Genomic DNA, 21,425 nt, shown 5'->3' on the forward strand with positions numbered 1-21,425 from the left:
TTTACATGTACATATACTTTTTTTATTGTCAATTTCTTTGCATAATATTCACACTCACAGAAGCTCTGTAGTTTCATTGCATTCACACTACCATTTAAAATAAAATGTTATGCTACTCTGTTCTATGTAATGTTACACAAGTTAGGATGCAGAACACTAAAATACCAAAGCTTCTCTTAACGTTTACAAATGTATTTTTTATATGCAGTATTTTACAGATGTGAAAATAAAGGTTTATTATCAAAAGGTTTGTGACTTGTCAGTGTGTCTGTTCGTCTGTGTGTCCGGAGTTACGCAAAACAAAAAACGATCGCAGCCACATTTATTGTGCACACTAGCCAGTATGCCGCACATTATACCTCCACTCATTTTCTTTTAAATTTTATACTTTTTTGAAACATTTAACTTTTGTCATGGAAGTCAATGGGGCTGTGATCAGGCTGAAACCTTATCTCATAGACGGCTGGCATCACTGGCTACATGAAGTCCGACATCCACATTGGAGCCACGTCGTTCCCTTGTGGATCCTGAGATGCACATGATTAGATCTTTTTAATGAAAGACCCATTGTGTATTTCATAACTGAAGGTCTTTTAATCTCACTGTTTTCTCAATGTGGAACCATTACAGTTCATTAACCAAATATTAATATTCAAAGTTTGATTTGCTATTTAATAGCATGGTATATGGATGCCATAATGTCCCAGTAATTGACTAACTATCCTAAAAGCCCTGGAAAAACCCATCAGGGATTTTCTGCACAATCCATCTGTGAAAACCATATATCAAGCCACAGCCGACTTTGAAGCTGCTGTTTTTGCTGTGAATTGGTGGACAGAGGTTTTCATTTATGTTGTCCATGACGAGTTCTTCACCCCGACACGGTTCCATCCCTCAGTCCCCCACTTCCCTGATTCTAAGGGCCCTTTTCATTATCCCTCCCTTCTTCCCGACGTCTGTGCTCTGCCCCACCAGCAAGCATGGAAGCTTTAGTTAGCTTTATCGCCCATGATTAGTCTCACCTCGAATGGCCTAATCCTGGAGCAAATTGACACTCGATATTCCTGTGATTCCTGCTCCCGACCCCACCCTCTATTTGCTGCACTCTGTTTACTGTGAGACTTGTCAACAGTAGGAGACAGTGTGTGGAGAGCGGGAGAAAGGGACAGAGGCACAAGGAAGATAGGGAAGAAGGGACTGCTTCAGCCCTGGATGCTGCAACATAAACCCACAGGCAGGTCTGTTTACCAGAACACATCTGCAGGTATGTACATTTGATGTAATAGGCTACAAAGGCAGAAAAGAAGTTCGCTATTAGTTATGTAAACATGTCTAATAGAACTACCATTCAGCACAGAAGAGATATAAGTAGCCTACTTGGCTCATTTCTCAGCCCTCCTCCGGAGGAAAGGAGAAGTAAATGAATGGGGTGTTTGTTTAAAGCATGATTCTCATTCCTCTCTCTAGCCACATATCTGAAGCTCAATCTACATCCGTACGGTGGATCTGTTGTTGATTCAGGATGCTGTCCTACCTGCCCCTTCTCCTGGGGACTCTGGCCTCTGCCACTGAAGGTAAGACATCTTAACGCTGGTGAAACAAATGCTGGCTGGGTTTGAAATGCAACTATATGGACATGTACAGCCATTTCACTGTACAGTAGCTGCTGTCATTTACAATGCACACTTATAAGCTTGCTATGATGACCTGAAGGCAATAAATCTTCAGTATAGTCTGAGATTAAACACAGTATAAAGTCCAGCCCTGTGACAGAGTCAGGGGAAGTTTTTCTGTCCTCGCAGAGACCTCATGATACAAGGAATGACCGAATGACGCAGTATGTGGTTTGCAAATTTGTATCAAAAACCTGTAAAATATTAACATCTGAGGTCTTGGTAAATACTGGATTGAAACAGAAACATATTATGTTTATTATTTATTGATTGTCTATTATTGTTACATTTTATATATCAACAGTATATACAGTAGTGTTGTAGTACTCGAGTCAATACAGTACCTATATATTGTGTGTACTATACAATAGTGTGCCTATACGTGTGTGTGTGTGTGTGTGTGTGTGTGTGTGTGTGTGTGTGTGTGTGCGCGCGCGTGCGTGCGTGCGTGCATGCGTGCGTGCGTGTCTGTGTGAGACTGTGAGTGTATAATAATATCACTACTAAATGATACATGATTCATAGCATAAATACACAAAAGAGCCTAATATTTTCAAATCTGACAAACATAACAGTCCGTTGTGTCTAATGAGTTTTGGCATCATGTGTTGTTTGTTGGCTTATTCGTGTGAGTAACTTGTGTGCTGTTACTGTTGAACCTCACCACAAGTTGCATGGGTATCAGTCAGATGGCGTCAAATTGCAATTTCATGTCAATGGCAGTAGTTACATAGAGAATAAAGGCGTGTGTTGTGTGGCGTGATTATGACCAAAGGATATGATTTACTGCAGCTGTTTTGAGCTCAAATTACCCACATGAACCCTAGTATCCCTATTCTGGGCATGTCATATGAATATTTGGCAAAAACAGGCAAACCTTCAGTGAAAAATTGCAGATCTACAAGCTCAACAGTGAACTTAGATGCAGTAAATTTAGCAAAGAGATTTGGTGTAGAGAGAAAAAAGGAGGCCCATGGGGGACTACGGTCAACTACATTAAGTATAATGGGTCACTTTTTATATTTGATTAACAAATAAACAAATCTATATTGTTCTGGCAAGTGTTACTCAAGTTATTCAATCAGAATGTTCACAACCACATAGCCTACTGTTGGCATGAAATTAAGTTCTTAGTTGGTTATCTTGTGTGCCGGTGCCGTGGTGGATAAATAATATGATTAACAGATAACTTTAGTTCTGAGCAATGATTAATTTGCCAAGCTTCTACACATTAGTATAGTTAGTATCAGCTAAAACACAACATAGCTTAGTGAAGACCTAATTTCAGCATTCAACAAACAGTTTCAGTATTTAAAAGTTGAGATAATTTGAAAAGGCCCACAGGGACAGTGTTCGGACCACCTGACCCAATGCAAACCACTAATAGGCCTACTGAGTGAGTTTCTTAGCCCTGCAATTTGTTGTGAAGAGGTCAAAGCCAGCTTTGTCTGATCCCCCCTCTCACCAAAACCAAGCTGTATCACTCCTCCGGGAGTGACTTTAGTCACTGTTTTCCGAGAAATGCCTACAAATTTAAAGACGTTTCTTCCATGTTATTCTAATTTCCCAGCAACAGGTATCTCCTCTCAGTTTGAGAGCTTAAAAAGGGGATCTTAAACTAAAGGGAATACAACCGTAAGCCGTACGGAAATATACATACTGTAGATACTGTCTTTCCCATTCCTGTCTCCAATGTGTTGATTGTGAGATCTGTGAGAAAGCAGAAGTGAGAGAAGGATTGATTGAGGACTCAGTCCAAGACTTCAAGCTGTTTCCTGAAACCATATGCGATCATGTCCAGTATACTGTATCTAAAAGATGGCATTGGATCTCGGAGAGACCAACAAGACATTCAGTTCCCCCCAGTTATCAGTATAGACACTAAAACAAAAATGTTGTCCCCATTTCTTGAATATAAAAAAGTGCAACAAGTTACAAAATCATCATTAATATCAATTGTGTACACTACAGATTTGCAGTCTGAAAATTGTCCATAACAAAGGCATTGGTTGAATGAACTTTAGTCTTATTGTACTCCTGAGAAGATCCTGTACAATGTAAGGAGAAGACCCAAAATATTTAACAAAATGTGGGGCTCTTTTGTCGATACTCTGCCTTCAATAACTCCTCTTGGTTGAGCTTACAAAAAGTTACTGATGTTGTAGTCAATGTTGTTTATTGTGCCATTCCCGGGATGGAGGGAGGGCTTTTTTCATGACTTTTTTTTTTAATTTTTAGCTTGCGTTGATGTGTAAAAAAGAAAATGGTTGGATGTGCTTTGTTCACTATCGATGAATAACACCCTTCATGGATATACTTTGTACACTGTCAATAAATGAATTTTTACAAAAAAGAAATGTTAATCATCTAAGTCTTTTTAGGAGAATGGAGGCGCCCGGTGATCAAGTTCAACTCTGAGGTGTTGATGGGTTCTGAGGTGGTGGTACTGCCTGGCACACCGCTTGTGCTGAGATGTGAGGGAGACGGACCAGTCAGCTGGGTGCCCCGGCTCGCCAAGAACAAGAAGTATGTGAGACCCGATGGGAACATCAGCGTCTTTAAGGTGGAGAAACCCACGGCGGTTTTCACAGGGACATACAAATGTGTGTACACTAAGCTGCAGGATGTCCGTGAGCTGACGTCCTCGGTGCACGTGTATGTTAAAGGTGAGCTTGCTGTGTTCATGCTACACTGTAGGTTTCCCAAACTTTTACATTTCACGGTTTCCCCTTAACTTTGATAGTGTCAGTGTTGTTTTTGACAACACATTTTGATTTAGTTTTAGTCATAGTCTTTTGAATAAAATGTAATTTAGTTTTAGTCATAATTTAGTCACCTGAAAAGTATTCGTTTTTGTCAAATTTTAGTCGACTAAATATTATAAGATTTTAGGCAACTAAATCTACAGTTGATTGTCGACTAAAATGTATTTTGGCAGGCCTTGATGGCATCGTAATGACTGATTTTACACTTGGTTGCGACGCGTCGTGAGCTTGTAGATCGGCTATTTTCAGCACACAACACCTGAGAGCAACCAAACATAAAATTACTCTCTTCTCCACTAGTCCCTCCCTAACGTTTTAGTCTAGTTTTTATTTTGTTGACGAAATTGTCAATATATTTAGTCTTAGTTTTAGTCATCACAGCTTAGTTTTTGTTTAGTTTTTATTTAGTTTTCGTCAGTGAAAAAAACACAGTCGACAAACATTATTCGTCATAGTTTTAGTCAACGAAATCAACACTGGATATTATACAAATGGAACCAAATATTTGGTTCCATTTGTAGGCTATACTGTTAGAGTTACGTGTATGGGTCAATTTAGACCCCCATAAAAGAACCCACAGAGTCCCTGGAATCCATTTTGAGAACCACTGTACAGAAGAACACCACCCCTTCATGGCTGAAGTGCAATTAATTAGTTATGTGAAAAGGGAATTCTACGTTTTCTCTGAATTTGATTTGTCAGTCTATTTTATGGAAAGAAAATACCTCTGAATGACGTCATATTGTAGGTTAGAGGGAGCCGAACCGAAATAATGTATGCATCGGCCCTTAGTCTGTAGTCTCTAGTTTCCTGTGAACTAATTGAATAAGGTTCAAACTAGAATTATTCATTCCCTTCCTCCATCAGATCCAGAAAGCGTGTTCTACGCCAGCAGCACCAGTCTGCGTGTGGTGAGGAAGGAGGGCGAGGACTACCTGCTGCCCTGCCTGCTGACCGACCCCACGGCCACAGACCTGGGCCTTCGCATGGACAACGGCAGCGCCTTGCCCCCGGGAATGAACTTCACCGCCTACCCACACCGTGGCATTCTCATCCACAGCCTCCATCCCAGCTTCAACGCCGACTATGTCTGCACAGCCAGGGTCAACGGTGTGGAGAGAACCTCCAAAATCTTTTCCATCAACGTCATCCAGAGTGAGAGCTCTTTTTGTTTAAAGAAAAAGGAGAAAAAGGAGTAGTTCACCCCCAAAATGACTTTTTTTCTATTGTTTACTCACCCCATGGAGACTTGAGTTCAATCATATTTTTTGTTTTTTGTTGCATTCCTAAGACAATAATTTGATTACAATAAATGCATCCCCATTGATTCCGGATGGGGACCCAAATGCACGGGGTGAGTATTCAATAGAAAAAAATACATTTTGGGGTGAACTACTCCTTTAACACCAGTGAACTACAAAGCTGACAACATGCAGTCGAGTAGAGAATTGTTTCATGTAGTTAAATTTCATGTGGTCAACACAAAATCATGATTTGGGGTTATAACAGCGTTATGTCACAATGTGTGTTTTAGGGCTGCGCTTCCCACCCTATGTCTTCTTGGAGAAAAGTGAGATAATCCGTATCGCAGGGGAAAAGCTCATGATCCGCTGCACCACTCACAATCCCAACTTCAACTACAACGTCACCTGGACACACTCAGATACCAAGATGGTTAGTGCAAGAAACAAGACTTATCTATCCCTATCCCTATGACGCAGGGTGCAAATGTGTGGGGGAGAGTCCAATATATTTTGAGACATCTTGTGTAGCTGCAAATTAACATTTATAGCACTAGAGCCATGGGATCTCCAAAATCTGTCTTTCGGAGTACAATGTTGGATGGCTGGATGGACCTACCGACAATGACATCTTTAGAGCCCTGCTGCTAGTAGGGCTAAAAGATTAGACTGTCGTTTACAATGGCAGTAATGAAGAGTTTGAGATCTCTCTGCTGTTTTGGTGTCTCTCCCCTCCAGAAATCGACCATTGAGGAAGATGTCCGATCCAGTGGGGATAACCGCTTGGACATAGAGAGCATATTGACCATTCCTGCGGTGGACTTAGCAGACACAGGGAACATCACCTGTATTGGCACAAATGAAGCCGGGGTCAACAGTTCAACTACGTATCTGCTGGTTGTAGGTATGCCCACCCATGCTTGTCAACACCAAGCCAGAACAGACCTATAGAAATAACATTAACTGCATTATGATCAATAGTGAAAAGCCATTTTTCACTATTAGTGCATGGTGCAGGGGTAAAGTTCCTGCCCACTATGGGTTAAAATGCTCCGCTGTGGCTTGGGCTGGGCCAGGCGTTCCAACCAACACAGCCTGTACAGTGAGTGAATGAACTGGGAAGAATAGCATGTCTCTCCACTGTCTCCAGTCTCCACGTACATTATGTCCTCCTGACGCACTTGGTAACCTAATGTGTATCGGAGGGGACACATGCTCATCTACACCCTCCATAATGAACCTACAAGTAGGGGTCAGCCACGACACTTTGGGGAAGTGAGAATTGGCAGAATGACAAAATTGGGAGAAAAAGGGGGAAACTATTAAGATAGTGTCAGACCTGTAAAATGATAATCGTTGGTAAACAACTGATAATCTCCTTGTCCTTTTGAACAGACAAGCCCTTTATCAGGATGTCACCCCAGTTTTCACCTAAACTGGTCCACAACGGTCTGTCTGTGGAGGTGAATGAAGGAGAGGATCTGGAACTCACTGTCTTTATCGAGGCCTACCCCCGCATAACAGAGCATGGCTGGGACACCCCGACATCCCCCAACACATCCACGCAGGAACAGAAGCTCATCAGATACAACAATAGGTAGGAGAAAATATTCATAACAGCATTATTAGGTAGAAAATACAACAAACTATGATGTGTTAACAGCAGGGTGAGAAAAATATTCCGGATTTGAAATATGCTGTTGTTGCATATTTAGATCGAACTGACATGGAAGGGTAAGGTCATTAGAACTTGTCAGGTCATGAAACTGCAATAGGGAAGATGGATGTTCTCCTTTTCATTTGGCATCGTTGGTGTGATGATGCATAGGAACTGAGTCTGAGTTGGCACCGCTGAATGAGTCACCACAGACCGCAGCAGACAGTCTGGTCTTTCCCTGTAGGTACCATGCAACTCTACGGCTGAAGAGAATGAAGGCCCAGGAGCAAGGCCAGTACACCTTTCACGCCAGAAGTAACATGGCCAATGCATCTATCACGTTCCAAGTCCAAATGTACCGTAAGTGAAACAGTAACCACAAAATGACAGCAACACTGATACTATTCATGCTATGGGACATTTCCTGGTCAATGGAATATCACTTTAGATCTCGCACTGATCTATATGCAAAGTACCATGAGATAACTTTTGTTGGGTTTGGCACTATATAAATAAAATGTACTTTTGTACTTGACAGAGAGACCTGTTGCAGTGGTGAGATGGGAGAATGTCACCACACTCACTTGCACTTCATTTGGCTACCCTGCCCCAAGAATCAAATGGTACCAGTGTTTTGGAATACGATCCACGTGAGTCCTACTCCTCTGTTTTGGTCTTGCTTTTCTAACAAGAGATGGCTGGCCAAATCAATACCATCTTTTCAAGAACTTCTTAAAATGCGCGTGCATAGCCCTTTCTCTTTTGCATGGCCAAAATACAATACGTTTTCTGTCAAAGTGTCCTTTTCTTGTTGAACTTGTATTTTTGGTTTTAGGCATCTATTTTCTTATCAGCTTGCTTTGCATTGCCGGGGTTATTGCACTGACAATCAATCATGACACGATCAACGTGAACAGATTTCATTACCCATTGGCCAGGTTATCGCGTGGGTGCCTTTGCATCTCTTATGTTGCTGGGGTTATTGCATGGGTAAAATGGGCTCTCTCTCCCTCTCTCCTGCTGATCAAGCTCTGGTTTGAGCCACACACAACAGAAGCTGTTGACTAACAACGCAGATTTGCTCTGACGTCAGGGATGTCCATATTTGACCAAAATCTATGCACATACAGTAGATATATATATATATATATATATACTATATAATTCACAGAATCTCTCTTGGCATGCACATTCGCCAAATGGCGAAATCACAAATATCTGCATCTGTCGGCCCACATGTCTGAGTGTGTATTAAGGAAATGGTATGCATCGGCTTCTCTGATTGGCCAACACAAACCCTCAGCACCACGTTTGTGCCGCTAAGTCAGCATGAGTCCCTAATTGCCTAAACCGACCCATTGGCTTAACTGGTTGGCAGAGCATACCGTTAGTTGTGCCACATAACCAGTATAAATGGAACCATTTGTATGGTCCCAAATAGGCCAATAATCCTAGTTGTATTGTAATTTAATATTTTTAATTGGAATTCACGTTGTAGCTGATACAGTGCAAGGAGGTTTAAGAACCAAGTGCATACAGACAGGTGCAACCCAAGCAGGTCAATGCAAGAGTTTATTATAAAAACCAATACAAGGAAACCACAATGTCAACAAGGAATAGAAGTTTCAAGAACCAGGAATACACTGGGAGCAAACAACGGCGGAACAATAGTGACATACAGGTGTCAAAGAAAGTGAAACACAGGACCTTAAATAGACACAGCGAATAACAGGATACAGGTGAAGCAACTCTTACTGTCAATCAACACAGGGATAGGCTAACACTAACAGAGATTATTAGACACAGGTGAACACAATGGGTAAGGGTAACTAACAGGATTGTCTGGGGGGTCTAACAGGACAGGTAACTGCTAACGAAAACAGGACACAGAAACAGGACACAGACATCATCACTACAAAATAAGGTCCATGCCAGAAGTAAAAACCCTAGCTAAAACTATAAGAAACAAGGAAGACACGTTACTCCAAATGAAATGAACACAACTATCAAAGTAGAACACCAACTAGATCTAACTAACAATAAAACGCCAGGGAGACAGAACAAGACGTGTACACATCATGACACAAGTGGTTTTGAAAAGTGTATAAAAGTGTACGATGTATTGTTTGTGGTTCCCAAACTTTTTAGCTTGTGACCCAAAAGAGAAATTAGACGTTTGCCTGGGACCCAAAATTGGGAAAACAGCAGATCTACAAGCACACAACGTTGTGAGCTTGTATATCGTCTATTTTCACCACTTCTTAAAATGGAATGGAATTTTTTTAATTCATGAAAATTTAGCTTTTTTGGGAAGGTTTTTGGAAAATATTTTGAAATAAATAACAATCCCGTGTTTGAGAACCGGTGGTTTATGTAGTATGTTGACGACTGACTGTTATGCTGTGTGTCTCTGTGTGGGCAGATGCAATGAGAACACGACAGGCATGCAGATGCCTGTGCCTCTCATGGCCCAGACAGTAGAGGTCCAGAGGGAGGAGTACGGGGCCGTGGAGGTGGAGAGTGTTCTGACCGTGGGGATCTCAGACCGCAGGATGACCGTGGAGTGTGTGGCCTTCAACCTGGTCGGAGTCAGCAGCGACACATTGGCCATGGAAGTGTCTGGTGAGCTCACCATGATCACCAGTTGATAAAGTAGAGCAGTGTTTCTCAAACTTTCAACTGTCGGTAACAGTTGTCCTTGGTTCGAACTCCCTTTGGTCCGACCACCTAAACCTAACCTTAACCCTAACCTCAGTAAAACTAACGCTGGTGAATGCTAACCAGGTGAGTAGCTAACCTGCCGACACTGGTGAATGCTAACCTGGTGAGTAGCTAACCTGCCGACGCTGGTGATTGCTAACCTGGTGAATTTTAACCTGTTCTGACCAACGGGAGTTCGAACCATGGGGCGGGGGTAATTTACTATCAGAACCGTCGCAGCTTGTCCGTGGACGTCCGTCCGGACGGGTAACGCCTGACACTGTGGTTCCCCTGACACATCACAGGTGACACCACAGTGATGTCAGATACTCAGAGCAGGGATCTCTATATATGGGCATAAAAGGGATTCTGTTAGGGATCTCCATATGGACATAAAAGGGATTGTATCCCATGTGATGCCCTGTTAGGAGAACCACACTAACAGAATCCCTTAGGCGTCTTACTGGTGGGTAAAAAAGTTAAACAAAAAATGTCTCAAAAAATCTACAAGCTCCTACAGTACATAGTGGCACGATGTCATCTTGAAGGCCAGCTTTTTTCATTACTTGTAGTACGATAAAGTATATTTGGTTGTTAAAGATCGTAGCATCCAGAGGGACATTAGAGAAGATGAGGTATAGTAGCAGCATTGATCTAAAGGCCTCTCCATACTTCGACCGAAATGTTCGGTGAGTTGTGTTTTCCGACGTGCAAATTTCCGAACTCTCGTTCGGTCCAATGCTTTTCAGAAGTCCCGAGGGATATAATTTTATGGTAGAAAAGGACCTTTTGACCGAAAACTGCGGTTTCGGTCGAAGTATGGAGAGGCCTTAAATGTTCTCCAGTCCATGAGTCAGTGGCAGTGCAGACCAGTATTACTGGATCATGATGAACACATTTCCCTGTCAAGCAGGCACATGCACATATAGACATCAGAGGGGGCTTGCTTGAGCCCCTGCCTTTTTATCCGTCTGTAAAAAGTGCCCTCTGTAGACCATAAATGCAGTTTTTACTATGGTGAAAGAAATGCAAATGCCTCCTTTCCATGCCGTGTGTGAAGGCAGCGTTCAAGAGAATTGCATTATCCAAACTCTCCTGAACTTGAATGCAGCATCTTATGTTAAAATAATTGCCTTCTCTGTGTAGAAATCCATGCAGTACGCCACATCTCCAGTATTGACTTGATTATACTTATAGTTCAGTGTGGTATCAAGCTCCGAAAATAGCTGACCTCCAAGCTCACAGCGCGTCGCAGCGCGATGCGTTGTGAGCTTGGAGGTCTGCTATTTTTGATATTTTCACCAAAAAGGCCCTTTTTAATAATTTCAGCCCCTGCCTCTCTAACATTCTCTGCACGTCCTTGCTGTCTAGATAAGCTCTTCACCTCCACGCTGACCGGAGCTTCAGGCGTCCTGGCCATCCTGCTCTTACTGCTGCTCTTCCTCTTATACAAATACAAACAGGTGGGTTCAACCTTTAGCAGGGTGGAAACCGTAACTTTCTTTTTTAAACACACACACACACACACACACACACACACACACACACACACACACACACACACACACACACACACACACACACACACACACACACACACACACACACACACACACACACACACACACACACAGTCCCAATGGGCCACAACAAAGGAAATAAGCTTTGACAGATACAGTACAAATATTATGTCAATAAGGATGGTAGTCAACAATCAGACCTGCAGCTGTTTAGTGTGACAACCATAGCCTTTTCTAAATCCAGTGACAACTATCATTTCTGTTTTTCCTTTTTCAGAAACCAAGGTATGAGATCCGCTGGAAGATCATCGAGGCCAGAGATGGGAACAACTACACCTTCATCGACCCCACTCAGCTGCCGTACAACGAGAAATGGGAGTTCCCCCGTGATAAACTGAAGTTAGGTCTGTAGGATATTCATGTTGACCAAATAAAAATGCTATGTGTGGAGCACTATCTTTTGTGTCACTTACACATTGATCTATAAAATAAATGCACAAAATAAAAGTTAAATGTCTGGTCTTCCTCCCATAAAGATTGGGAAAGCCTATACGTTGTTATACATTTAAAAGCATTTCCGGGTGACACATGGTCATTTTAGATATTTTTATTGCAACAGGATTATTTTTCCCCCCTGAAAACTGAGGTTAGGATTTAGAAGGCGTTTTTAGAATGGGCCTCAGGTCTAAATGAGTTAATGATATTCAAAAATAGTATTTTCTCACTTTGCTTTCATGTGTGTATTGCTCCAGGGAAGATCCTGGGAGCCGGGGCTTTTGGAAAGGTTGTGGAGGCCACAGCATACGGTCTAGGAAAGGAAGACAATGTGATGCGCGTGGCTGTGAAGATGTTGAAAGGTAAGCTGATCATAGTGGATTGGTAGATGGCATTACCATATACTGATGATGCCATAACACATTTATCTCAGATTGTTATCTCCACCAGGAGATCATGCATACTGCTCTGTGTCTGCGTGTGCCGTGTGTGTATGTCCGTCTGTCTGCATCTAATCTCACATACTAGGCTAGGTCAAACACCCACACCCGGGCGTTTAATTGAGACAGCAACTGTATACACACAAACTTTACATGTGCTCTTTAACCACTTAAACCCTCAGCCTTAAAATATGAACCCTTGTTGTAAAAAAATACTAAGTTGTCCTTTAAACGGACCTGTATGGACCGTGTTTTTACGTCTACACCAACTCCCTTACTCCAAGCTTGTAGGTCGGCTATTTTCGGGCTAATGTTCCCCTCAGAATATAGATGCTGGGGTCCATGTGGTTGAAGAAGATCTTGAGCTTGGACCTGAGCTCTGCTGTTGTCTGTCTCTGTAGCCAGTGCCCATTCAGATGAGAGGGAGGCTCTGATGTCAGAATTGAAGATCCTGAGCCATCTGGGTCACCACAAGAACATTGTCAATCTGTTGGGAGCATGCACTTATGGAGGTTTGACCCTATTAATAACATACAATTTTTTATTTGATCGTGAGGCGTTGTGTGCTTGTAGATCTGCTATTTTCATTAGTTTTGTGCAACATTCTTGTATGATGAAGCAGGGCTTTACTTTACGAAAAAGCATTCAAATTTGAAACATACAAGGTTCCTACCCAACATTGACGTAATGCTGACCGTTCCTTCAACAGGGCCGGTGCTTGTGATCACAGAGTACTGTTGCCATGGCGACCTCCTGAACTTCCTTCGCCAGAAGACAGAGACCTTCCTGAACCTCGTTACAAACATTCCCGAGATCATGGAGCAGTCCATCGACTACAAAAACATCTGTAATGAGAAACAGTTCATCAGAAGGTACAAGAAAAAAATAAAAATAATAATAATACATTTTATATCCTGCCTTTCAAGAGCACCATTGACACTTTTCTCGGAGAAAGCAAAGAAACAGACAAGTAGACAAACAAAAACTAAGGCCTTTAGTGATTGGTGGTCATTTTCAGGGCTGATTTAAATTTGAGTGTTGTGTTGAGCTCATCAGCATCCAGACCAGGCAATTTTAGGATGTTGTGACTGCGACAATTGGGAAACTGGACGGTACTGTGCTGGTCAAACATCAGATATGTGTTTTTTTTAAGAGTGTCCACATATTTGAATCTGTCTTTAATCTGTCTCTCTGTCTGTCTGCTCTCTTTCTATCTAACAGCGACAGTGGGATCTCTAGTGTGTCATCAGGGAGCTACTTAGAGATGAGACCCAGTCAACAGCCAGTCGAATCATCTCGAGGTGAAATCCTTAAGATTTTTCTTTTAATGATATAGCTATTTAACTCATGCAAGGCAATATGGCCTCTCGTTTGTTATCCTAGTTTCTTTGCACAAACCAATAGTGATGCCTTAAAATCCCACGTGTTTATGAATTAATGTGTAATCTGGCTAATTCCTGCCCAGAATCTGTGAGTGAGGAGGATGGTGACTGGCCACTGGACATTGATGACCTACTGAGGTTTTCCTATCAGGTGGCACAGGGACTAGACTTTCTGTCAAACAGAAATGTGAGTGTTTTTTATTTTTATGTTTGTTTGTTTTTTACTAGGAGAGAGCCAGAGAGGGTCTATAATACCAAGAGAGGGTCTATAATATTGCATACAATAGACCATATTCACACCGTGGCCATCTTGGATCACATGACTTCCTGGGTAGCTATTCAACAAATTTATTTTTACCAAATTGACAAATGGGCAGATGACAACATCAACATCCCCCAAATTATTAAATAGAAGGGTATTATCCACAATATTCATGGTAGTTAGGTTGCAGTGTTACTCTGTACAAAGACTTGCTACAGTATGCAGACTAGTGCTTGCTCTGCCTTCATATTTTTAATATTACAACTTTTTCTTGAAAAACGGATGCTAAAATAAAAATAATGTTTCGAAAATATTTTATAAAAAAATAAGCTTCATACATGTGTTTCTATTCAAAAATGACCACAAAAAGCGTAAAATAATGATAAAATAATAATTCTGGACGTTATCGGACCGACACTTTGTTTACATTCTAGTCTTTTAGACTAGCATCCTTTTTTCAAGAAAAAGTTGACTATAGCTCCTTTAATATGATAGTGGAGCAAGCACTGCACAGATAGCAAGTCTTTGTACACAGTAAGGTTGCAGCCTAACTACCATGAATATTGTGGATAATACCCTTCTATTTAATCATTTTGGGGATGATGATGTTGTCATCTGCCCATTTATCAATTTTGTAAAAATAAATTGGTTGAACAGAACTCATATTTTGGGACCATCGCTCCATTGTTCACAATGGTTTGTAATGCAGGCTTGTGCAGGCTGCTACCCCAGGAAGTCATGTGATCCAAGATGGCCGCGGTGTGAATATGGTCTATTATTACCATTTCACTACATTGTAGTACGCTTCAGCTTGAATGCCATAACACAGCTGCAAAGGCGATCGTTCTGCATTGTTCTTAGATTTAAGTTTAAGTTGAATAATTTTTTGTTCTTGGTTTTTTATTCTGTATTGTGAAGTACATGCAGAAACCTTGTATCTCCGAGTTTCAAATGTGTTTGAAATGTTTTCTTTTTTGTAAATCAAAGCCCTACTTCATCATACAAAAGTGTTGCACGAAAGTAGTGAAAATAGCCAATCTGCAAGATCGTCTATTTTCACTATTTTAAATCATTTTTAAAATGATAAACAAAACGAACGGTTGTGGACATACAAGGTTTCCACCTGATAAGTTAACGAAGATATCAACATTTAATGTCTTGTGTCGGTTCATAAGCAGTTGTATTTTTGTGCTCAGTGCATTCACAGAGATGTAGCGGCCAGAAACGTCCTCCTGACAGATCGACGAGTGGCTAAGATCTGTGACTTTGGCCTGGCACGGGACATAATGAATGACTCCAATTACGTTGTGAAGGGGAATGTAAGCAAGCACTCACTCATATTAATTAACACATATTATAAGCTTTGTTTTTATAACATTTGTGAGAAGCATTTGTACAGTTTGTTTGTTAGTTTTTCCTCTTTTTCCATGTACAGTACATACAGTACACATTGAGCATATATATATATATATATATATATATATATATATATATATATATATATATATTAAAAAATGTTGCCTAAAAAATTACACGTTTTGCCTATGACATGCCCAAAATAAGGATGCCAAGTTGAAATTGTGAAGTCTGTGGGTTTATATACATTGTGGCATTGTGAGCATGTAGATCTGCTATTTTCACAATTAGAACTGTGTTATACAAAATGTAATGCCTCAACTGACTCTTAGGACTTGTCAGGGTCCCCAGTTAAAATATGATTATTTGGGTGGTCGCGGCCTGAAAAGGTTGAGAACCACTGGACTAGTACAACCTGGCAGGGATGGTTTGCTAGCATATAGAGTAGTGTACAACAAATCTAAAACATGCTGTTGTCCCCCCCCTGGCCTGTGTTCCTAGGCCCGTCTGCCAGTGAAATGGATGGCTCCAGAGAGCATCTTTGACTGCGTCTACACCGTGCAGAGTGATGTCTGGTCCTATGGGATCCTTCTCTGGGAGATCTTCTCACTAGGTGAGAAAACATCCATATCAGTGACGACTTCCATCTTGTGTTCCTCATCCAAACAACTGTAGCTGATCCTTGATATAGACCTCCATACCAGTGGTGTAAAATAACTAAGTACTTAGTGAGATATTTGTTCTTATTACATTTCCAATTTCCAGTACTTTTACTTCTACTCCACTACAGATCTTGTAGATCTGCGGTTTCAAAAGTAATTTTTTTATGTACTTTTGAAAACTTGTGAAACAGCAAACAGGACATTCTGCATAATGAGTACTTTCTACTTTTGGTACTTTGAGTACATTTTGATACTAACACGTTTGCACTTTTACTCAAGTAAATGTTGAATTCTGAACTTTTACTTAGAATACAGAGTATTTCTACATTGCAGTATTGATACTTTTACTTAAGTAATACATTGAGTAATTTTTCTACCACTGATTTAGACCTACATACCTTATTATAATGTAATTATCTTCTGTCAGGCAAGAGCCCATACCCCAGTATGGCTGTGGACACCAGGTTCTACAAGATGGTTAAGTGTGGCTATCAGATGTCCCGGCCAGATTTTGCCCCTCCTGAGATGTAAGTCCTAAGCTAGTTACTATAGTAAAAGCAAGTTTTCCTAGTGTCGACAGGGTTTGCGGCAGTATATCATCACAAATAAAGCATTATGGATTTTCATTTCTCATTTCAGTTTGCTTGGTTCCCTGATCTCCAACTTAAAAAACAAATCTCCCCTTCCGCAATAAAAACAACCCATCAAAATGAGAAAATAAAGAGGGCATTTTTTTTTTACCATGGGCCCTTTCATCCGTGTGCTGATTCGCTGTGAATAAGCGATCTTTGAAGAGAAGGGGGACTAAGACTGAGTCAGGGCCTAATCATCTGTTGTTCTGTTGTGTGGATCTGAGTCAGGCCTCAGTTCTGCCTGTTAACCACATGATCTCCAAGCGACTCCCATTTAGATTTCACGGCCACCACATAAGACTGGAGGGATAGTGGGGTTATGAAGGCCCTGCTATCACACTGTCACTGGCTCCATAACGTATTTGTTTTAGTCAGTATTAACAGAATGTTTATTTTTAACCCATTTAGACCTATGTCTGATTTGAAAATGACCCAGCGGCGGCTCCAGAGAATTTATTGTGACTGGGGGGGCTGTCTTTTTTAGAGCAGGGGCTAGTGATTTTATCAACAAACAATAATGAATAATACTAATACAACAAACAAGATTCTCTGGCTTAGGGTATGGATAACTGAACAGATCAGATCATTGACAGATGCCAGGTCCAAATCTGTGGACTGTAGGTAATCAGTTAGGGGTTTTGTGAGGCTGAAGATGCATTCCAGCATAAAAGTATGATTTTATAATATGGTTTACATTAAAGTCAGTCAATTGTCTTTCACATATTCATATGTATTTGATTTATTTATTCCTTAAATATTTTTCATCACAATTGGGTTTGTTGGGAGGGGGTCTTAGGGGGGCTAAGCATTCACCAGGGGGGCTAAAGCCCCCTCTAACCGCCCCTGAAAATACCCTGTTTTTCAGGAAAACTATTACTCAGCCTCTGTGGCAGCTAGCAACAACATTCCCAAACTATTTGATAGCTTACACCTTTGGCTTTCATAGAATCTTTTTCAGAAAAACATGTTATAACAAATATTTTTTCAAAAGAAAGTTGCCACATACTGTACATGTAGACTACTGTAATACACACAAATTTGTTCCCGGCCTGAAGGGTAAAAGCACAAAAATGTGTACCCATCCATAGGTAACTGGACAAGAATTAAGCAGGCTTCTGTGCATTATATTTTAGGAATTTGATTCAAGCGTTTTGTCCAGCGACAGTAAACTAAATTTAAAAATAAAAACACGTTTATTAATGTTTCAGGTACATGATAATGAAGATGTGTTGGAACCTGGAGCCGACGGAACGGCCAACATTCAGCAAAATCAGTCACATGATCGAGAGACTGCTGGGGGATCAGCCTGACCAGGAACAGGTGAGCACTGCAGCACTAGAGCAGAGTACTACTTGTCAAAAAGTACAAAAGAAATAACAAGCAAACAAATAAATAAAAATATTGTTTTAAATGCTTGAAAATGTTCACCTATAATGTTTGGGACACATTGGCTGTATCATTACCGATACCAATGTTGTCAAAAAAAGCCAAATAATGGCCGATAATACATCCTTCTGAGCAGAGTAAAGGCCCATTCCCACTGGGCCAGATACACAGGTACAAAATATCTGTCTCCATTCAAGTGGATGGTAAGATATTTTTTAGGGTATGCGTATGCATGAAGTGAATGGAAAATCGAGTGTCAAAGTGAGTTTTAATGTTGTTTAATGTCGTTTAATGCAATCAGATAAGACTTTTCTGTTTGGATCTATGGGCCGTCAAGGCCAGAAAGTAGTTTTTGCCACTCAGTAGGCATTCCTGCATTAACTTCCGGGTATGATGATGATGTCACGTGCATACCTCTATTGCAGTGTTCCTCAAAGTGGATTCCAGGGACTACACAAGTCTGAAACTCTGACAGTGTACAAATGGAACCGGAACCGATCCATTTGTACACCGTCAGAGTTAAGGGGAGACCTTGAAATGTAAAGGTTTGAGAAACACTGCTCTATAGCTATCTTAGAGTGGGTTTTAATGGCCTATAACGACTCCTTTCTGCAGCTGATGTACCAGAACGTCCAGCAACAGGTCCTGGTGCAGGGTGCGTGTGACGAGCCCAAGCGTGCGTGTGACGGGCCCTGTGACCCGTCATGTGACCACGAAGAGGAGGATCAGCCCCTGATGAATTCCAACAACTATCAGTTTTGCTGAAGGCCCTTCTCTCCGTCAGTGAATTAAGCCATTCCGGAATCAGCCATGCTTCCCGGAGCAAAGCGCCACAGATTGTGGAACCCCTGGATAGTTCCCGAGACAATGAGTCGTCTCTAAAAGCTATTTCTGCTGTCAATGTCCGCCTGCCAGGCAGACAGGCCGTTGATGCATGTGACTTGCTCCTCTGCAGACCGTGACCAGAAACTGCCGTGTCTAATGCCGACCTCTGACATTAAAGGTGAAAAATGTCAACAATTGACGCGTGTAACCACCAGTGCTGTACCTTAATGCATTATCATAATGTTTGCATTCTATTTGTTTTTGTGTATAGGAGTTTTTCTTTTGTTGTTCATTCTTGTGCGTGTGTTCTGTATTATGTACTGTACACAACGGTTTTGAACTACTGTCCCTTCTGAGGATGTTGTTTTGTGTGGTATTGACATTGTCATTGTCAGCAGGATCACTTCCATATCATACTTTTTTTCACCGGGACCAAGACACTGTATCTGTTCGAGGTATTCTTAATCAGATGTTGTTTATCAAAATAGTGCAAAGATACATATTTTGCATTTATGCCTTTAAATTCACCAATATTTTGTCCAATCTGTATGGTAGAGTATGTTGAGACAACATAACTTATATACAATTGGGGTGGTTGTATTTACAGTCTCCCTGCTCTTTTATTGAGACATCCTGTGTGTAGGTTCACAACCTCTCCTCTTCTCCGATCCCGTTTCTGGTTTGACAGATTTTGACCTTCAACCAGGCAGGCTCTATTAGCTCGGGTGAACCTCTTTCCCAGGTGTTTCGCCCAGGCGGACAGGGTTTTGAGGTTATTTCTCTGAGGTTAGGTTTAAGGTTAGGGTTAGGCATAGTGTTTGTGAGGTTAAGGCTAGGCTTAGGCATAGTTTTAGTGAAGTTAGATGTTAGCGTTTACACGCAGTCAAGGCGAAAAACCTGGGAAAGAGGGAGTCCCCTATTAGCTCAGTGGTAAAATAAAATTCAGCAGTTGAGCAAGAGACCTGGGTTCAAATCCGGGGTACTAGAACAGCAAAGCATACTGTGCAACTTTTGAATTCCCCTCTTATTTTCAACATGCCAAATTAAGCGCTGAAAACGCATTAGAGATACTTTTTTAGCCCCAAAGAATGGCCTGATTGTTGTCAGTACATACATCCAGTCACAGCTGTGTTTCTTCTGGTGTGAAATTGACATGATATTGGCCTGTCGATGGCAGCATATGATTGTTCCACTTCAGTCCAACTAATTAAGACAGATGTGATTGTGATTCAGTCTTACTGCAGGGAACAAAACTGAACTGTGCAGGGAATTCAGTATCCATTTGGGATCAAATGAAAGAGGAGTGTGTTCGACGGAGATGGGTTATCTCACTTTTTAATTTACGTTTGTATTTTCTTTTTGTACACATTAAGCTTAATATACAGTATGTGTTTAATTTAATGTAGCAGTCACTGCCAGACTAGTTCTATGTAGCGTTAGCGTACACTGCCAACTGAGAATAGTTCCACTTTCAATGCCTTCACCCATTGAATTCTGAAGGACATGGGTGTGGCATGTCTGCTGAGTAATGTGAGTTGTAAATCTAAAAGTGTAACTTTATTTTCTCTGAAATGTTCATGTACAGCAGCAGAAAGTCTTACAGAAATCATTCCCTTATGCATTTTGTCTATGTGTTTGGTGTGAGGTGCTGCTGTAGTGCTAATGCTCCAATCAATGCAAAAACAATCTTCACTGGAAAACAGTAGCACCAATAAAGCTATTCTTTTGACATTCCCTGGGTTCCATTAGTTCTTTTTCGTACGTTTATTTTGTTTCCTTTTCTGTTCAATGTACAGTATGCGGGACAATAAAGAGAACAGAGAATGATTGACAGGAACGAGCCGTTCCATTGAGACACTGGTTGAGACACCAGGCCACTGGAAATGTATTTTTCTTGGAAATGAAACGTGCTGAAATGAAACGTGCTGAGTGACACTTTTACTTCAATTTACTGGACATATTGCGGCCTCTATCTCTATCCAGTTCCTGTTTTTCCTATAAAGACAATGCTCAATCTGCAGTTCCATTCCCACAAGCTCAGTAAATAATGATTGCACAACGATTCAAAACATTTTGTAGGAAGTAGGAATCCCACAATACCACAGGAGCTCAAAGCTTCAACTAAGACATTTCTTCTTCAAAAATAAACAACTCATACTGTATCTCCTCCAAGTACCTCAAGCACATGAAACAACAAGGTTTCTAATAGTAACTCTCTGACAGTTATATTGTCAAGTACGCCCAAGTAGCCTACAACAGCATTTGTCATAGACTGATAAGTAATGGGATAGGATTTAGAAACATGGATTGCATAATGTCCTCGTGTATGATTTCAATTGTTAAGATTTGGGATTCCAAAAAGGCCACATAGCGCAGTGGTTCTCAACCTTTTCAGGCCGTGACCCCCCAAAATAATATTTGAACTGGGG

At 41.1% G+C, this 21,425-nt stretch overlaps 1 protein-coding gene across 1 annotated transcript; it reads left to right on the forward strand.

Annotated features, from left to right (window-relative positions):
- The first annotated feature begins 1,450 nt into the window (after positions 1-1,450).
- On the forward strand, positions 1,451-20,538 carry csf1ra (colony stimulating factor 1 receptor, a). Its single transcript, XM_080746465.1, has 21 exons — positions 1,451-1,574; positions 4,055-4,339; positions 5,306-5,593; positions 5,973-6,112; positions 6,418-6,583; positions 7,075-7,276; positions 7,581-7,696; positions 7,875-7,986; positions 9,759-9,958; positions 11,408-11,499; positions 11,834-11,960; positions 12,309-12,413; positions 12,893-13,003; positions 13,201-13,363; positions 13,713-13,792; positions 13,957-14,060; positions 15,332-15,454; positions 15,993-16,104; positions 16,581-16,680; positions 17,994-18,105; positions 18,787-20,538. The coding sequence occupies exons 1-21, from the start codon at positions 1,523-1,525 to the stop codon at positions 18,934-18,936; spliced, it is 2,940 nt and encodes a 979-aa protein (XP_080602591.1). The 5' UTR covers positions 1,451-1,522; the 3' UTR covers positions 18,937-20,538.
- Positions 20,539-21,425: the final 887 nt, after the last annotated feature.

This window comes from Nannobrachium achirus (genome assembly GCF_963921795.1).
Source record: "Nannobrachium achirus genome assembly, chromosome: 17".
Taxonomy (NCBI): Eukaryota; Metazoa; Chordata; class Actinopteri; order Myctophiformes; family Myctophidae; genus Nannobrachium; species Nannobrachium achirus.

What these genes read in the sequence shown, in the direction of transcription:
- csf1ra (XM_080746465.1), top strand. Translation starts at nt 1,523, where the DNA reads ATGCTGTCCTACCTGCCCCTTCTCCTGGGGACTCTGGCCTCTGCCACT. An exon ending in CCGTGATAAACTGAAGTTAG is followed by an intron (nt 11,961 to 12,308) that starts GTCTGTAGGATA and finishes GTATTGCTCCAG; the next exon opens with GGAAGATCCTGGGAGCCGGG. An exon ending in GGCTGTGAAGATGTTGAAAG is followed by an intron (nt 12,414 to 12,892) that starts GTAAGCTGATCA and finishes CTGTCTCTGTAG; the next exon opens with CCAGTGCCCATTCAGATGAG.